We start from the raw sequence: 18,632 nt of genomic DNA, 5'->3' as shown, positions 1-18,632 counted from the left end.
TGTTGTAATGTTTTTTTGAAATTTTATAGGCCATTTTCAAAAACTTTATATTCATCATGCAAAATATGTAAGTACATGCGTTTTCTGTTAATTGCTACTCCCTAATACTATAAATTATATATCATAGTATTATTTCAATGAAATATATAAACCCGATATAATTATTTATTTCGGAAGTTATCAAAATGATACAATCATAATTAGTCGACATTGATACATTGTGTATATATAGTACCTAATACCATTGATAATAAATTATTTTATCAAGAAAATATTAGATATAAATAGGTATAACACAGTTGCAGTGCCTACCATTTGCCTTAACAAGTTGACCTTGGTTCTAATAGTTCATTGATTTATCCAATCTGGGAGTTCACACATGAAACTATAATTTGATGTTATAGTAATATGGTAGAAAAAACAAAAAAAAACTTAACCTGCGCGTTTATTAACTGATCTACGTATTTTCTTAAAATCCGAGATCACTTCAGTTTTAACGATTATGGATTATAGCTTAAAATTGTTTATTTGTTTTTATTTAGTGAGTAGGTATATTTTGTGATATTTCACATTAGCTGGTTCCATTGTTTACGGAAAATGACGATTTAACGGGCTTACCTATTGAATGTATTAATAGTATGTAATATATTCATTACGGTTTTTTACAAACACTTCAGATAATCAAAATTTGTTTTTTACTTGATCCTTTACTAATAGGTAAGAAGGTTTAACAATCTTTTATTATGTCAATGTGCATTTACGATCGGTGAGTGCGCATAGTGCACGAAGAAGCCAGAAGGCCATAAGCCAGAAGGCATAAGCCGGGTCGTAAATAATGACTAATAGAATACCTAGTACAAAACATAAATCAATTAGAATTTATTGATTAATATTTTTGCCACTCGTACCCGTTAGATATAGGGACCATTATACCACTTTCCTCTAGAAGGTGTATAAGGTACTTTTAAACACTTTGTACATTTTGCATTTTTGTTTATTGTTATTAAATCTTAGTTGATATTATTCTTTTGACTTATTAACTTAAAAATAACAACAATGGATGAAATATAATATTCCTAAATATTATAATATGTCACATATATAATATTGTGTAAGTATATAATATATAATTATCAAGCCTCGATAGCGAAGGCTGCGTGACTAGCAAATGCACTTACGACCTATGTAAACCTGCCGCTTTGTAATTTTATTCTTGTAAATCCACGGTATTATAGATGGTTGCACTATTATATCTAAAATGTAAACATAAATTTATATGCAATATTGGTATATACTACAGCTGATGATGATACATACTATCGTATGGAAAATAATTCATTTTTAAGTTGTGGGTTTCTTGTACGTATCATGCGACAAAAGCAATAAAATCGTCTTCAAGTTTTTGTCATTGGTCGGGAACCTTTTTTGATACATACACCTACGGCAGGTGAATTTTAAACACAGCAAATTTTTCACAGTTTTGAAGTTACGCTATTTCTTAATGTATATAAACCAGTCATTTAATAAATAAGGACAAATATCACCAACAAGTTAGTTCAAGTAAACAATCGACTCCCACGTCCTCTATACTTAATTGACTTTTTATGCAATAATATGTACCTACCTATATTTTGTACTGTTATTCAATTGAAAATGTCCATTAGGATAAAATCGGTTGAATATCAACATTATGGAATAAATGTGGAAAAAGTACGAAAGTACATATTATAAAGTGTTTTAATGAAATATGTATCTAGGTACCAGTCGTTTTATGTGATGAATAGTTCTTTACACTTTATAATATGTAAGTATTTAAATCAAATACATAATATAATCATATATCAGATAATTTCTTTTTAATAACAACATTTAAATATAATGCTAATTATGTCGAATGGCCACCTAATCGGCGCGCCTTTAGCGTACAATGTATTAAATGGGACGGCGGGACTTTTTTTAATGTTACACACCTACAAACTTACCTGTAGAATGGCCAAAAATGGAACTACGAATTACCATAGGACGCCATTTTGAAAATTTCATTCGAATGTCAGATTTTGTCCAGTTACTAGTCTTGATTGGGTAGTTTTCGACAATGGCTCCATTTTTTTTGTAGTACTTATTCCACTTTTAAACTACGAACTACCATAGGACGCAATTTTGAAAATTTCATTCGAATGTCAGATTTTGTCCAGTTACGAGTCTTGATTGGGTAGTTTTCGACAATGGCTCCATTTTTTTTGTAGTACTTATTCCACTTTTAATCTATAAATTAGGACCGGTTTCGTCCGCCTCAGAGGGACATTTTCAACTGAATCTTCCCTTGTTCAGTTGAAAATGTCCCTCTGATGCGAACGAAACTGGTCCTAATTTATTGATTAAAAGTGGAATAAGTACTACAAAAAAATGCGTTTTATTAAATTAAACAACAATAAATATTAACGTAATACAATGACTAAGTGAAAATCTGAAGCAATATTATATTGCAAAACCTTTAGAAGAATGCAATTACGGCTTACGCAATACATAATATTATAATAGTAGGTTCAAACGAATATTTTCAGGGATGTCTCGCATCTTCAGATGTACGCCACTGGTATTTTGAAGATGAAATTTCTTACGATCGATTTGATGAAATTCTTCAATGTCAATAGTTTATAATCAAATAGACCAGTTTGGGCAGAGCATCTTCAAAATACTTAAATATCTAAAGAAATAAACAAGTAGGTATGTGACTTTTTTATCGATATGTAGGTACGGTATTGTTGCTTGTAATACTAATAGGTATCAATATGATACATTTAGAACATAAAACGGGTCAGCGGACAAAATCTTCCAATATTTGTATTTATATTAGTGGTAGGTACGCAAAAGCTATTCGATATTTAATTATGAAAAAACATATTCTACACGCATTTTATAAAAATGGTTTACCATTACTTACCTGCAATAAAACAAACCATCAATTTTGTAATGCGATCTTTTTAATTGCATTTTGCGAATTTGAATTCGTTTGTCGTAGCCGCAAGTCGCGTTATAATATTGGCAAGACGATTATCTTAATTACAATAATTACCATCGCACCTGAGCTGCCAGAAAAAACAACTGACAAATTGTAGAAATCCATACTAAGAATCATTTGGGCAAAAGTCTCCTTAGGATATTGGATCGTCCACCATTTTAATGTGTTTTTTTATGGGTTGACGGTTAAAAACTTGAAAGATCCGGCCTTTAGTAGTAATAATAAATATGTATTAAAATAATACTAAGACGTCCGACATACGCACAATATGTAATTAATTACGAATTAAAAATTGGATATCCAGGTGTCTACCTTACGAATTCGATGCTTCAAACTAGCGGCAGACATTATTATGGCAACACTGTTATGCAGTTGAAAATAAAAATAAAACATGCATGACCGAATGACCTTCTAGGTATGGATGTAATTGGACGCAACTAAGTTAAAACAGCGACGATAAATTCTTATCGTTCGGCAGGTATTTATGACCATAATACCAGTGCTCGAAATGTAAAATTTTACAAACCGGAGCGCTCGATAATATTTCGAAAATATCAATACTTATATTTAGTATTATAGTATGTTTTTTTATTTATAAAATAGAAACACTTCTGGTTTTAGTATCTATTCAGAGTTCACAGAGATTAATCAAAAATAACAGAGAATACTTCAAACGGTACACGAAAACAGATTAACAAGATAAGATGACTCGCTCGACCAAATAACCAGATGAACTTGCCAAAGGATTAGTTCAGTTAAGGTAGGTATCACATTTGACAACTAGAAACCACACGTATCACTAGAAACGAATTTCGATAATGTAAGGTGCTTAGTTTCAAAATAGAGGACCTGTACGATCAAAAGGGTCAGAGCTAATCAGACAAAGCTGACTGGTTGTAAGACTGTGAGAAATACCAATTACGGAGAACATAGAGTTAAATCCTAATCTGTCTACATAGCGCTTACGGCGTCCAATCAATGGGCCGGACCATCTATGGGTCTCTTTTCGAAGTCACGACGCTACAGTATCTAATTTTATATATAGGTAGTCTACAAAAATAAATTGTATTGCTTTATAATTCACGAACCGGAACATAATATTTACTTTTCCACGAGACGGAGAAAGAGAAATTCGTGTCCATTTTGAGTCCTGCACAATGCCCCATTCACTCACACGTCATAGTATATTAGTATATACCAGTGGCGAGGTTGGAGGTAGGCTGTTAAGATTTGACATGAATAGTACCTACACACTAAACTTTGTAATACTTATTTGTTTGCGTTGAACTTAGAATTCAATTTGAATGTATGGTGCTGTTTAGTAAATCAATTAAACCCTGCCCAACCTCAAACATAATAGGTTTGGTATGCTATGTGCGATTTAACAAAAATAGTGGACACCTTTTCAGTCATATTTATTTATTTTTGTTGAATTGAGAATAAATATTACACATGTTGTTGGTTAGTTTTTTTTTAAATTCATTAACGGCCCACATGCTCGTCGTAGGTCAAAATTGAGTTTTTATTGTATTTTCAAACCATGATCCTGGACACTCCTTAAACGTTGTAGATAATCTATTTATATAATTTTGAAGCCTTATTATCCTTTATATTTATTTTAAACATTTGATGACTGCATAAAGTATTTTTGTTACATAAAATAGTATTCTTTTAAACCTCTCGCTCTAATGTTTTAGAATATAGTCATATTTCGGTACATGAATGTGCAGTGGTATTAAGATTTTTTACATTTATTAATTTTTAATCACATTTATAAAACAATCATAGATTAATTTATATTTATACACAGATATAAAATTGCACAAAAAATGGCTATGGACAGGGACTTCCGCTCTGGACTCTTCCGGTCAAACCAGGATGGCTGGCAACCCTAGCTAATACGGATATGCGGAACAAAACATTATTATAGAATGATATAAATGATTATCATATTACATCACATATCATTTATTAGTTAATATTTTCTGTCTTGTTTGGAGCAAATAGGCCTCGACAGAGTGAAGGTTATATACTTATCACAAAAATAAGTTAACCGCAAAACACATTGGATTCTTGCTCTTGACAAGACACAAACGGTTTAGTAATGGCAGACCTTCTGTAGGAATGCTATTCAAACCTGAGATTAACCGAAATGCTCGATCACATTTTAACACAACAATTTAAATAATACCATTTAATGAACGGTACCTACATCACATTCTAATTTGCACGGAAATCCAAAAATATTGGTACCTACTTACCTGATTTTTTTTACAAAACTAACAAGCCAACAATATTATGAAAAAATACGATAATTGTCACTGGTTTAAGTCACAACCAATATTGATTATAATTACTAATGAGATATCTGTAACAAGAAGAAATAACAAGTTAACATACTGTAATTCAGTGATTCTCAACCAGTTCTGCGGAAACCTGTGAAACTTTTTTGTAAGAGTAAGCCCATGTCCGATCCTAATAAGATCTTATGTGCCTCCAATGAGTGGAAGCAGACTTTGTTTTTACGTGATATGGATGTCAGCCACTTGCTCAACCCATTAGGTCCATACTCTGACTCATACAAAAATTGAAAAACAATATGTGTACTTGCCAGACCCAGGATTCGAACCTGGGACCCACGACGCTATAGGCCGATGCTTAAGCCGCGCGGCCATCGTGGGTGTGTAAAAGTAAACAAAAATTAATATTCAAGGTCAATGAAGAATTGTGAAAGTTTTGCTTCGTTAAATTCGTGTTATAGTTATTATTGAAAACTGTTAAATAATAAAACGCATGTGTATGTATGTACACGCTTTAACTATATATATGAAATACAAAATCTTTGTAAAATATACATATACACAACGCTTGTTTGCAACCAGTATTCCAGACGTAAAGTGAGTATGTTTGGTATTTCTATTTTACCCGTGGCCATTGCCACAAGGGTGGGGCTGACAGGGCTTTAGCCTGGGGGCCGGGGATCAAGGGGGGCCCGGCGTGGCGGGAAGACCAGATAACAGAGATAAACATACATCACAAATTTGTTCTAATAGTAAAAAAGTCGCCTGCGTCGCTACTATACTTCTTGACCATTAAATTTTAAAAATAATTTCGCGAAGGTGTGATATAATTTTTTGATTATTGTGTATCGATACTCGACAACTCCACAATTCAAGATGATACATTAAAATACAAAAAACGCTAATAATACACTGAATAGGTACCCTTAATTTTAACTTAAACACCACTGTCTTTAACCATAGCGATAGGTAGAGGGGCCGCTGAACCTAGTCTCATGGCCCGCTTCAAGATGTGGGGGCCATGCCCATGGCCATACTGTGTCAGTCAGGTAGAGGTACCGCGAGATTTCATAGAGTTCCTCCAACCAAAAAAAGGTTGGGAACCACTCCTATAACCGGTCGGCCTTAATAAGTAGGTACTTAACAAAGAGTGCATGAATGATTATGTAGACATGCGTAAATTGAAGGTTTTTACACTTCACTAATCCATAGGCGTTCAATCGTGTTACATAAATCAGAATTTTTCGTTATAAAATTTTCCATAATATTGTGGGTCATAATATGTAATATGTAGGAATGTCATATAGAAAAAAAATGTCAATACACAGTATCGGTATTGTATCATAATAAAAATATTACTATCAAAAAATAACCTCTCAGGAATCTTCAAAGATCTTTTAGGTCCATCAAGATAATATACTTATGATTTCTCGACTTTTTTCGTTTCTCGAGAATCGAGGATCAGAAATTTAATAAATTCCACTCTGAATGAAAGTCGAGGCATTTCTTTTACCGATAATAAGGTTTTCTTGAGAAATTCCTTTCAGGTTTTTTTTTAATTTCGGTTGCGGTCGGCAGCTCAGCCAAGTAATAATTTCTCGAGAAACGAGAATTCTCCAGGTTTCGGAAAAAAATAATTTCTCGAGATTCAAGATTGGCCCATTTCTGATTATTTCTCAAGAATTTCTTGATCACAACGTCCGCATCCAAAAAAAATTTGATTTGACAATAGTTATGAAAAGAATGGCCGACATTCTTTTTTCAGCAATGTGGCAAGGAAACACCGTTACTATTTTTTAAAAATTCAATCCATTACGATGTTGTAGATGTTCTGTACTTTAAACAGATGACTTAATAATTACAAGATAAAAAGAACTTTTTATATACAACATTTTTAAATTGTCTGTTGAATAATTATGCTCAATATGCTCAAACTTGTACTTGATATGAAGTAAATAAATAACAAACAAATATAGAATACTGAAATGTCATTTTGATTTTCATAGTAACGCACGTATAATATATTAATAATTTAGTTGCTAGGACCACCCACTTAGCAACCAATAATAGTCTTTTACTTTTTACGGATTTTTCTGAAATAACTTTCCATACAAAACAGAATTAACTGAAAATAAATTCAATTCTACTTAAAGACGGCTAAAAGTATTAAAAGAATGCATTGGCATCGTGTTCTGATATATTCTAAAAGTTTCAAATGTCTTGCTAGCCGGGAAGTTAGTTAAAAATCGATTGCAAGATTTGTACTGGATAAACAACCACCGGACAAATAATAATACGAACTAATAAAAACGTTGTAAAAAATGGAGGAGAGACTTGTGAAAGTTGATAAACAATACATACATATTATATAATAATGTAATATAACGAATCTATAGACGGTGGCATCATCCATAGGCAAAATTAAAACGTCAACATATGGTTGTACTTTCACTCTTGTAACTGTTTGCCTAATTAATGATATATTATTTTTAATGAGACAATATTACTATTTTATTGTGTTAGAATATTGATAAGATAAGCTAATCACGGTGATATAACAACAGTTCATTTTGAATATATTATTATGTACCTATATACCTATGCATGGAGATACAAATTATTTAGAACAGTTTAATATTTTACGCACACACGAAAGACCATAGATTAAAATCCATAGAAATATATTATATACATAATTAAACAATAATTACAAGATAAAAAGAACTTTTTATATACAACGTTTTTAAATTTTCTGTTGAATTATTATGCTCAATATGCTCAAACTTGTACTTGACATGAAGTAATTAAAAAACAAACAAATATAGAATACTGAAATGTAATTTTGATTTCTATAGTAACGCACGTATATATTAATAATTTAGTTGCTAGGACCACCCCTTAGCAACCAATAATAGTCTTTTACTTTTTACGGATTTTTCTGAAATAACTTTCCATACAAAACAGAATTAACTGAAAATGAATTCAATTCTGCTTAAAAATGGCTAAAAGTATCTCATTGGCACCGTGTTCTGATACATTCTAAAAGTTTCAAATGTCTCACTAGTCGGGAAGTTAGTTAAAAATCGATTGCAAGATTTGTACTGGACAAACAACCACCGGACAAACAAGAATACGAGCTAATAAAAACGTTGAAACGTAAAAATAAGTAAATGCGATTGCATCAGTAATTTTTTTTTCAAACTAAACAGTCGCATTCGACGAATCTACGGAGCTCCATTTGGCAACGTGTGTTTTGTAAATAACGATGACGTCACATCGACGTATTCCACAAGTTGCAGGTGAGACGAGTTTTAATGTGAGAGTCGGCTTTCTCAGGTCAGTACCTACGTCCTCTCTCATGAAGGAAAAATATCACAAATTATGCATGTATGTAACATGATAAATAATTACAATGTTTTGTTTGAAATAATAACATATTATTTGGACTTAATATAGTTTTAGAAAAAAAATAAAATCTGGTGGGGAAACACTGCTTTAACTAATAACTACTATAATTATTGAGAGTAAATTATGGGTAGGTATCTACATTATAAATCAATTATTTTCCACTGTGTAAACACTGTAAACTTTCCGACGCAAAGTTAAGTAATCGTACACATACGTGTATTGTCGTAAAACAAACACGGCATCTTAAAATATTTACTTTGAAAAGGGAAACAAATTTGCAGAAACAGCATTTTATATCCAAAACTAAAAACTGATCCAAAAGGTTGAAAGTGAAAATTTCCAAGCTTCCATGTAGGTACTATGTGACATTATTACAATCACCGTCTATAGATCCACCAGTATAAAGTTGTTTGCTGAGTGAAGGCGCCACATGCTAACATTTGACATAATTATTATCATTCAATACTTTTTATACTGTGATGATGAGCTTAGTTGTAACTTCGAACACAGGACGATTTGTGGTAATTTGATGACCATTTACAATAGACCCCATGGCCCCCACATCCTAAAGCGGGCCCCCATGGCAGAATTTTGACGGGCCCCTCTACCCATAGGCGGCAAGACCCTCTACAAAAGCATTTTTTCAAAGGTGTTTAAGGTAAAATTAAGGGTAATCGGTGTATTTTTAGCGATTATTTTGTATTATTGAATAAATTTGTTGGGGTCACTCTAGTGTGGTGTTCGATGTGTAGGTTGAGGATGACGATAATGACGAAGTCTACGATGTAGCAGGGTGAGATTTATTAGCAGCGTATCGGTACAATAGTATATTATACATGATAGTTACTAGCTAAGTACTCTGATTCGAGTGACATTGAGATAAATTGTTCTTCGTTATTTATACAATAAAAAGGTAGTACATTAACATTAAATTCTGTTACATAATCATAAATATAGAGTCAGCGTTTTTAAATTGAGTAGCGAAAAGAAATATTATTTGTTATTACAGTTGTAAGAAAATACTATGAGAAATGTTTAATCAGCTATTACACCGCAATGGTATAATGACGTGCTGTGATATGTTGTAATAATACACGGTCTCTCATTTCGCCTAATCGACTTGCTGGTCTAGCTGAGTTGTTTATTGGAAATGGATTGGGAATATATTACTGCAAAGTAATTTGATATTTTTATAAACCATAGATATTCGATCGCTTATTATTCTGCAGCTACAAATTCACTTGAATTATGGAGTTGTCAATTATAAACATAGAACAATCAAAAATTCTGTTACAGGACTAGATATTTTTTTAATTTTAATACTTGTTAAGTAAAATAGCGCCGCAAGCGACTTTTTTCCAGTTGGAGCAAATTTGTGATAAATGTTTATCTCACTTATCAAGAGGACCCGTCACGCCGGGACCTCCCAGATCCCGGGCCCCTGGGCTAGAACCCTGTCAGGCCCCCCTCCTTGTGGGGGCCATGATAGACCCTTCAGCAATAAATTCGTTACTTAAAAGTATTATTTACATACACGGGAGGGGGGAGGGTAACGGGTCCGGACCGCCCCTCCCAGTTGCAGAAAAATACGAATTATTAACGCAAATGGAATATTATTTTTTCTTCTTAGTAAAAATACCATGACTGAGGATCGTGACCCGGATAATTTGGCTGTCGATCTGCCTTCCCAATGGGTTGGCCTTACTCCTATGCGTATTATACAACATGCACGCCATGCGGAAGACCCGTGACATTCATTCGCGGCATGACCAGAAGACAAGACAGCGCGGACGACACAAACGAACACTAGCGATTCTAACAATCATGAACATTAGGCCACGCACATTTGAGAACTACTTGTGGATGCGACAGGTCGTAATAACTCGTATATGATCACGCGTAGTTATAACTACAAGTTAGGTGTATATAGCTGTTCAAAGTGCGGATATAATATAGAATATACCCGGAAACGTGCGGGGGTCTAAGGAACCTATGAGCTATAGACGGGGTAAATACGAAAGTCAGTGGCACTTGCTATATTATCAGTTAACTTGCCCTTTTCCGCCCCCCTAAAAAAATCAATAATAATATTTCGAAAAAATTTAATATTTTTTTGCTTTTTGGCAGCGAAGTGTGAATATTTAATCAATATAATGTTTGAGGCTTTCACGGTTGTTTTTTATCGTAGTATATTCTTGGGTTTTCACCGTGTCTCCTTCTTCCTTCTTTACTCGACGTTTCGGGCTCGTTGCAGAGGCCATTATCAAGAGATATGTTTTATGATGAAATGTAGTGTATGTATGTGAATGTAAACGTTGCTCTAAGAAAGTCAAAAGGAATCCGATTATCTAAGAGCAAACGTTGTTCAGAGTAATCTGTCAATCATTACGACCGGAGATACTGGCTCGAATATTAGATTTTGCTGATAGTGCCGGAAGCCATGACGTTTTTAATCGTAATCCATCATCCCTATTAATGTTTTCAGGGTTTCTGTGGATTTCAATGGCCTCCTTTACCAATCGTGCGAAATATCCTTTATTCCGACCCAATATCTTGGTCTCGAAGTCAAATTTGTGCCCTGTATCCATCGAGTGCTCGGCAATTGCCGACATCGTGTAATGTTTAAGACGGTATGCTCTCTCGTGTTCACTCACACGCTTCTGTACCGTTCTAGAAGTCTGGCCCATATACTTTTTTGGGCATCCACGACAGCTTATCTGGTATACACCTGCCGAGTACAAAGGCTGTGAGTCCTTTACTGGTCTTAGCATATTTCGGACCTTTGTCGATGTTGAGAATATTGTTTCAATATTATGTTTCCGAAGTATCCTGGAAATAGTATCTGTGGTGTTTTTGATGTAAGGTAGATAGGCCCGGCCTTTGAACTGTATCTTTTCCTCCTGACTGATCGGGTTAAGGTTGATTTTGCTTCTGGTGGCTTTTTGGATCATATTGTGAGAATATCCGTTTGCTTGAAGAGCCTTTGATACTTGAGATATCTCGGATTTTAAATACGAAGATTCGCAGATACGCCGAGCTCTTGTCATCAAAGTCGAAATCAGACCCATTTTTTGAGCAGGGTGGTGGTGAGAAGAAGCATGTAAATAACGATTGGTATGAGTTGGTTTCCGATAGACTCTGTGTCCTAGAGAACCATCCAATTTTCTGATAACTTCCACGTCAAGAAATGGTAGAGCTCCGTTCTGTTCAATCTCCATCGTGAATTTAATCATCGAATGTAGATTGTTTAAATGGGCCAAAAACTCATTTAGAGCTTCTATACCATGAGGCCATATTAAGAAGGTATCATCGACATACCGTAACCAGCACGAAGGTTTTTTGCATAGTATCCTAATGCATAGTTTACCAACTGGTGTGCCGCAGATTTTCATCATGTAATTTCTGATAAAAAAATCGCATGTGATGTAATTTTTTTCGGTGTTCGAAATTTAACAAAAAAAAAACCAATAAAGAAATTTAAAATTCACAAAAATCAGAGTTTATAGTCGCGGTCGTTCAATATGCTAACGTACATAATATTATTATTTGTTATATGAATACCAATTTATTTCTTCTTCCTGCCGCTACAATCATGCGTGGGTCTTGGCCTCCTCCAGCATCTGCATCCATCCAGGTCTGTCTAAAGCTGCTTCCCTCCAGCTTAAAAGCCTAAGGTCTTTAAATCCAACTCGACACAATTTCTCTATCTTGTACGAGGTCGACTAGGTCTTCGTTTTCCTTCCAACTTCTCGAATGTCAGTTTCTTTGTCAGGCGCGAAGTCCCGTGTGAATGGCCCAGCCATCTAAGCCGGCTCAATTCTATGGACTGTACAATGTGTGGGGCCCCATACAAAATGTACATCTCGTAATCTTATAATATTCGTTTCCACCCCCGTGTGTCATTGATTGGTCCGAATATACCACGCAGCACGTTCCGCTCAAATAAGCCCAACACTCTCATCCAAAATCCGAGTCATAATAATAATTGACAACTGGTATTATTAGTGTTTTATACAAGATGCATTTCAAGTGTTGGTTCAATGCCTTGGAGTGTAGTACCTTGATTAGACCGAAGCGACATTTTGTTACCTAACACTATTCTTCTTTAATATCTACTAATACACCAGGATACCAATTTACCCAAACTAAAAACGTTGTGGAATCATAATCAAATGTTATAAAAAAATCAGTGTTTTGATACCCTCCAGCAGTGGCGAAGGGTGGAGGTAGGCTGTTAAGACCTGCTATAAATAGTGCACACTAACTTTGTCAGCCATACGTATTTGTTTTCATAGAAATAAGACTACAACTTACATATAGTTATGGTTAGTTTTTTTAATTCAATTAAACCCTGCGAAAAAAAATATCTAAAATTATGTAATTAAACCATACATAACTTTGGATATTTTATAGATAGAATAACATTTTTGATCTATTATAGTTTGGTTTAGGCAGGGCTTAACGAATTTAAAAAAATGGACCAACAATATAATTGTGTAATATGTAAGTATTCTTAATCCAACGAAAACAAATAAGTAGGTATGAATGAAAAAATGTGTTTAAATTTGTCGTATCATCCAAAGTATACCAAAACTATTATGGTTTGGTTTGGACAGGGTTTAATTGATTTTTAAAAACTATCCAACAACAGCTGTTAATTGTAGTCTTAATTCAATAAAAACGAATACGTATGACCAACAAACTTTGCTGTGCACTATTTATGACGGATCATAACAGCCTACCTCCACCCTTCGCTATTGCCCTCCAGTCATAGTCCAAAATTTTTAATCTACTTATTTTTTGAAGTGAAATACACATGATAATAATAGGTATTAGTGATCGGTCTAGTATTCTTCAGTGTGCCGTGATATGAAAAAGGTTCAGAAGCAGTGTCCTAATTAGCATAATTTTTTGCTTTGCGTATTATACCTACAAATTATTCTGTTTTTCATTTGACCCAGAAAATTAAATCAACATATTATTAGTAAACATAGAGTTTCTGATAGCAAATAGACTGCATTTAAATTCCACACCAGGATACTATATCAAGCTCTGTTCTTGGGCAAATTTCTTTTGGTGATAAGTTTCAACTATTTTTTTTATTACGATAACTTCTCATAAATTCACATTATTTTACACGAGGGTTTCATTTTTAGTGACATTTAACAATTGGAAAAAAAATGTAAATATTTCTTGTCTCAAACAATATACTATGCATTTGAGTCACTTTCGAGACATATTTCCATGTTATAATATTATGTATTTAATAATAGGTATTCCCACAGAGCAAATTAATTAGATTTTAATGTAAAACCCATCGCTATGGACCAAGGTTTTGAAGCAGGGTAATTTGACAGTCGGGCCATAGAACCCAAGTAAAACAAAGCGCGCCGACTGTCATCAAATATTGAAAGCTCGCTACATTTACGTGACAAACTTTAATGCATAATATAATTATGTGTTCGAGACGTAACTATTGAAAATAGCTTATTCTTTAACACGTGTTTAAACTTATCCCATATTTTTCCACACCACATCTAGTACTTAGGGTGAACCAGTTCTAGCGCTTGAAATAGAAAATTTTACGAACTAAAGTGATGATAATTTTACGAAAATATTAACATTGTTATCAAATTGAGCGTGTATTTTATAAAAATAGGTGTGTTCGATTTTTTATTATATGGCATATCCAGCTCAAACGGTCAAATTAATATTTCTACAAGACGGAGCGATAATTTTGGGGATTTTATGAACCGGAACGACGATCCGGACCATTGCGAGCCCTGGCTGGTTCCCATTAATTTTATGTTCCCTGAATTACCTGTAATTTACTCAATTTAGTTGATAAAATATAGGTAATAATGGAGCCCTGTGGGTCTATTCTATACTTATCGAACACTAAATTGATAAATAGTATCAAACTTAGGGTAGGTTTGTATCAAAATATTAGCACATATTGTAACAATTACACGAAGCCGGTTTTTATTGTTGCAATAAGTGCGATATTTTAACAGCAGCAAGATAGGTGCTGTTAAAATATAGCACTTATTGCAACAATAAAAACCGGCTTCGTGTAATTGTTACAATAAGTGCTAATATTTTGATACAAACCTACCCTAAGTTTGATAATATTTTTCACTTTATCACTTTAGCGGTCGATAAGCATAGAATAGACCCACTGATCCCGTTCTTGCAATAGGTAGGTACCTATATAGTTCCGCCGCTGTTTACTTTAGTTACGCATAGCTCAACATTATTATTTTTTTTATAAAATACGGTCAACATTAAAACATTTTTTTTATTTTTCTATTGTTCATAAAATCATTAACGTTGTGTGTTCTTTTTTTTATATTCACGAAACTTCGGATGAACGGTTCAACAAATTATTATGATCGTAATATATTTACACGTATACTTCAGCATTGTATTTTGATAAAATGCAATACCTAAATATTAATTAAAACCACTTTTTAGTTGCGTTCATAACTTTTTTGTCATTAGGTATTTTTTAACTAAACTTCGCTATTTTTTTATGTGACCCGGAAACGTCATCGATAATAGATTCACAATATTAACGTATTGTTGAGCCACGAAGTGATTTAAATTTGGCACTTACTTGCAGCCGGAAGAGAATTTCTGTAGAGCTAGGCTAGGCACGCGTCATTCGAGACGGTCAAGGAACGCGTCCGCGACGAGACTCCACTACAGACTGATGACTGAATGGTGAATTCGCGGCATCATGAGAGAAACTCCGACGTGGTGGAGCGCTGTGAACTTGATTGACGCGAATCCATGATTACGAAATCGTAAAACACGTGCCAAGTTTGACAAGCAGTCGTAAACTCGCGGCTAAACAAACCGCTAAAATCCCGCCTTTTCCGTGACGTGTCGTGACGTCATGACACACCCACTTGGCAAACTTTTATCGAAGGAAGATTTTTTCGCATTCCATATTTTGAATTCTGTTGATTAAAGATGGCGTATCCGGCCAAAGCAGTGCCATCTTTATGAATAGGTACAAGACAGGCCGTCAAATTTGGCGCCAAACCTAAATTTTGTACCTGTCAGTACCTATTAAAATGCAGATATTTTTTATTAGATAATAAAATTAAAATTCTGCATTGAATTTGTGTTGGTACAGTAGGTATAACCCTTTAACCCCTTTTTTCAATTATATTTTAATACTTTAGGCTGCACGCACATTACTACCACTAGATGTCACAGTTACAAGTTGCAGCGGGTGTTCATTTACATGGGACATGTGAAACTGCCACATGAGCAAATCGAAAGTCACGAAATGCAAATTTTAATTTATTGTCCCTGAAATGAACTCCCGGCGTACAACTTATGGTAACATCTATCTCCATACAAGACTCACAACCAAGAACCATGAGTTCTTCATCAATAGATATACAATTTCGAGTCCTAAGCCGGCTCGCACATCTAGACTCGACCATAAATCAAACCTTCTAGGAACGTCGCACTGATGTTTCATATTGAACCGCGCACATAGGCGCCTAGCGATAGTCACGCGTAACCTCTCGAAACGTCAAAATATACTCTGACTAGTGTCCGGCTAGCTTGACGTATATATAGAAATGACCGAATCGTCACCTGTGCGTATGCGTGACCGCAACACTGTGGCCGCTTCGACTCGCAGAGTGAATTGCATGCAACTTGTTGCTTGCAATACCAGATGTTTTTTCAAACTAAAATGTCGAATTCCACCAATGCTCCATTTGGCAATGTTGCAGACGAGACGAGTTTAGATGCGTGATCCAGTTAAAAATTACGTGGATAAAAGTCTGTTTGGTATTGGTGCTTCAAATTATGTACATACTATGTATAATCAAATAGAAAATGTATAATTTTAAATTAAATATTTTGTATTTTAAAGTAGGCACTTACAGTCTTTGTAGTCCAATATGGAAGGTCGCTTGTAGGGAATCATTTTTGAATCGGTAACGAGTCGACTAGAAGTGAAGTTGGGTTGATGTAAAATTCAATCCGGAATTGAGAATCTAAAAAGAAATAAAAATGATCAGGTTCAAATATGTATTAACTTCTTCTATTAACATGTATATACAATCCAGGGCACGGCTGTTGCTATATTCTCAACCCCCCTTTTGTACGGTTTAGCAAAAATCGACAAACAACAGATCATCATCAAATAGTCTCTCAAAATACCTCCAGATTGTGCAGTATCCAAAATAATAATTTGATAGTTTTAGTTCAATGAGAGATAATACCTGAGAGCATGGGAACCCGTAAATTCCGACAGATAATAAAAAAAAATTTAAATTAATTGGATTTATAAGATTTCCAGAATACTCCTAAGTTTTAGATAGTTATCACAGTGAATAATTGGAAAGATGTGCTTGTCTCTTCTGAAAGACATATACAAGTAAGAGCAAACTGTTTATTCACAGTGTAGTCTTGATAATGGTGTTACAACTGAAATACTGTATAGCATTGATTATAATGCCGGCTACTCATTAGCGAGCCGTAACTGTGACCGTTGCAGATACGCCAAATAATTAGTTTGCAAGCCTAATAAATAATTATTTCGTATCTAGAGTTGACTACAGTATCTGGAACGCTTACAGTTATGGTTCGCTAATGAGTACCCGGCTTAAGACGTACGTTTCTTTCTATTTTTTAGCGTCTGTAATCAGTTTCCATCTTATAATCAATACAAAGTGTATTTATTTATAAAATGTCCTTGATGGCACAGAAGACAATATTTTATGAAAAAAAAGGATAAATCGATTAATGTGAAAAATCTAAAATTTAATGTCAAGGATTTTAAAAATACTCTGATGGCGATATTACAGAAAGTAATAAATAATATACTGATTTTTATTTTCACTGACTTTCATCTTTGTAATAAATTTTTTAATGATGATTTATTGGTACAAAGGTAAGTCTTATAATCGATGCAATACATTAAATATTGCATTTACTTTATATTATTTATATTACATTATTGTAAAAAAGATTTCTACTAAATTTAAATTCAAATTACTATCCACTGTCGATTGATTTGCATAATCTAAAAAATTAAAAACACAGTAACATCTGTTTGAATAATCAAGAAATATTAAGCCACAAATTATTGGTATTACAGCGATTGTAGTAAGAGCTTCACTCTGCATTCAACGTGTATCGTTAAAAATCTACAGCCTGTCAGATACTGCCATAGTAATATCGTGAGGCATAGAAAAGGTTAACATGTATAAAAAAACGCTTATCATGCCATGGGTAAAATCTAGTAATAACGTGTAGGACGTCACATCCAGGAGTGTATCAATATCCTATTAAAATAAACCCAAACAAATTCCAGGGAGTCCTTAATTACAGCCGATAACGTGTCTTTATACTTCAACTGTATATTTTATACGACTAAATGAGTATCCCTAAATACAATACCCACTTACGCCACATCTGATTATGAAGTAGTAGAAAAACTCATTAGAAACATATCAATAATTATTATTGTGTACAATATTTGAGTGAATTATTACTGTGATAAAAATACTCACCTGTTATCAAAAATAATATCACATACTCAGGTCTACGGTACTTATTTTACTAATGCTATATAGCCACTCTACTTAGCGAGTAATCTAACCTTCAGTTATACTGCAATTTATTGTTAATCTATAAAATGTACCTAAATATAGACATGGTAAAAGTAATTGATTGGTGTTCACAAGTACAATAATGTAGTCAGTGTATGTACACTTCCAATATTCCGTAATTGGAGATGAATTGGGAAAATATGAAAATACTTACATTGTCAAAAACCATAAATAGAAATCTTGATTTTTACTTGTAGATAGTAACTGTAACCCCATAATAATATTTTTATGGTTTTATGTCGGCTATTGTATTTTAGTCTT

At 33.7% G+C, this 18,632-nt stretch overlaps 1 protein-coding gene across 2 annotated transcripts in view; it reads right to left on the bottom strand.

Moving 5' to 3' along the window:
• The window catches only part of Gk2 (Glycerol kinase 2), a 57,346-nt gene that overhangs the window by 30,169 nt on the left and 8,545 nt on the right, over positions 1 to 18,632 (bottom strand). Inside the window, exon 2 of one of the 2 annotated variants that reach the window (XM_085954088.1) lies at positions 16,639 to 16,751. In XM_085954088.1, coding sequence (XP_085810214.1) covers positions 16,639 to 16,681 — 43 coding nt within the window. In that variant the 5' untranslated portion in view covers positions 16,682 to 16,751. Of the gene's footprint in view, positions 1 to 15,346; positions 15,576 to 16,638; positions 16,752 to 18,632 lie in introns of those variants that run through there. The other variant, XM_085954089.1, reaches the window with a different exon arrangement.

This window comes from Rhyacophila brunnea, unplaced genomic scaffold, assembly GCF_057557595.1.
Source record: "Rhyacophila brunnea isolate RB1 unplaced genomic scaffold, BYU_Rbru_1.0 scaffold_4, whole genome shotgun sequence".
Lineage (NCBI taxonomy): Eukaryota > Metazoa > Arthropoda > Insecta > Trichoptera > Rhyacophilidae > Rhyacophila > Rhyacophila brunnea.
Note: the sequence above shows the minus strand (reverse complement) of the source record. Positions and strands in the feature narration are given on the sequence as shown.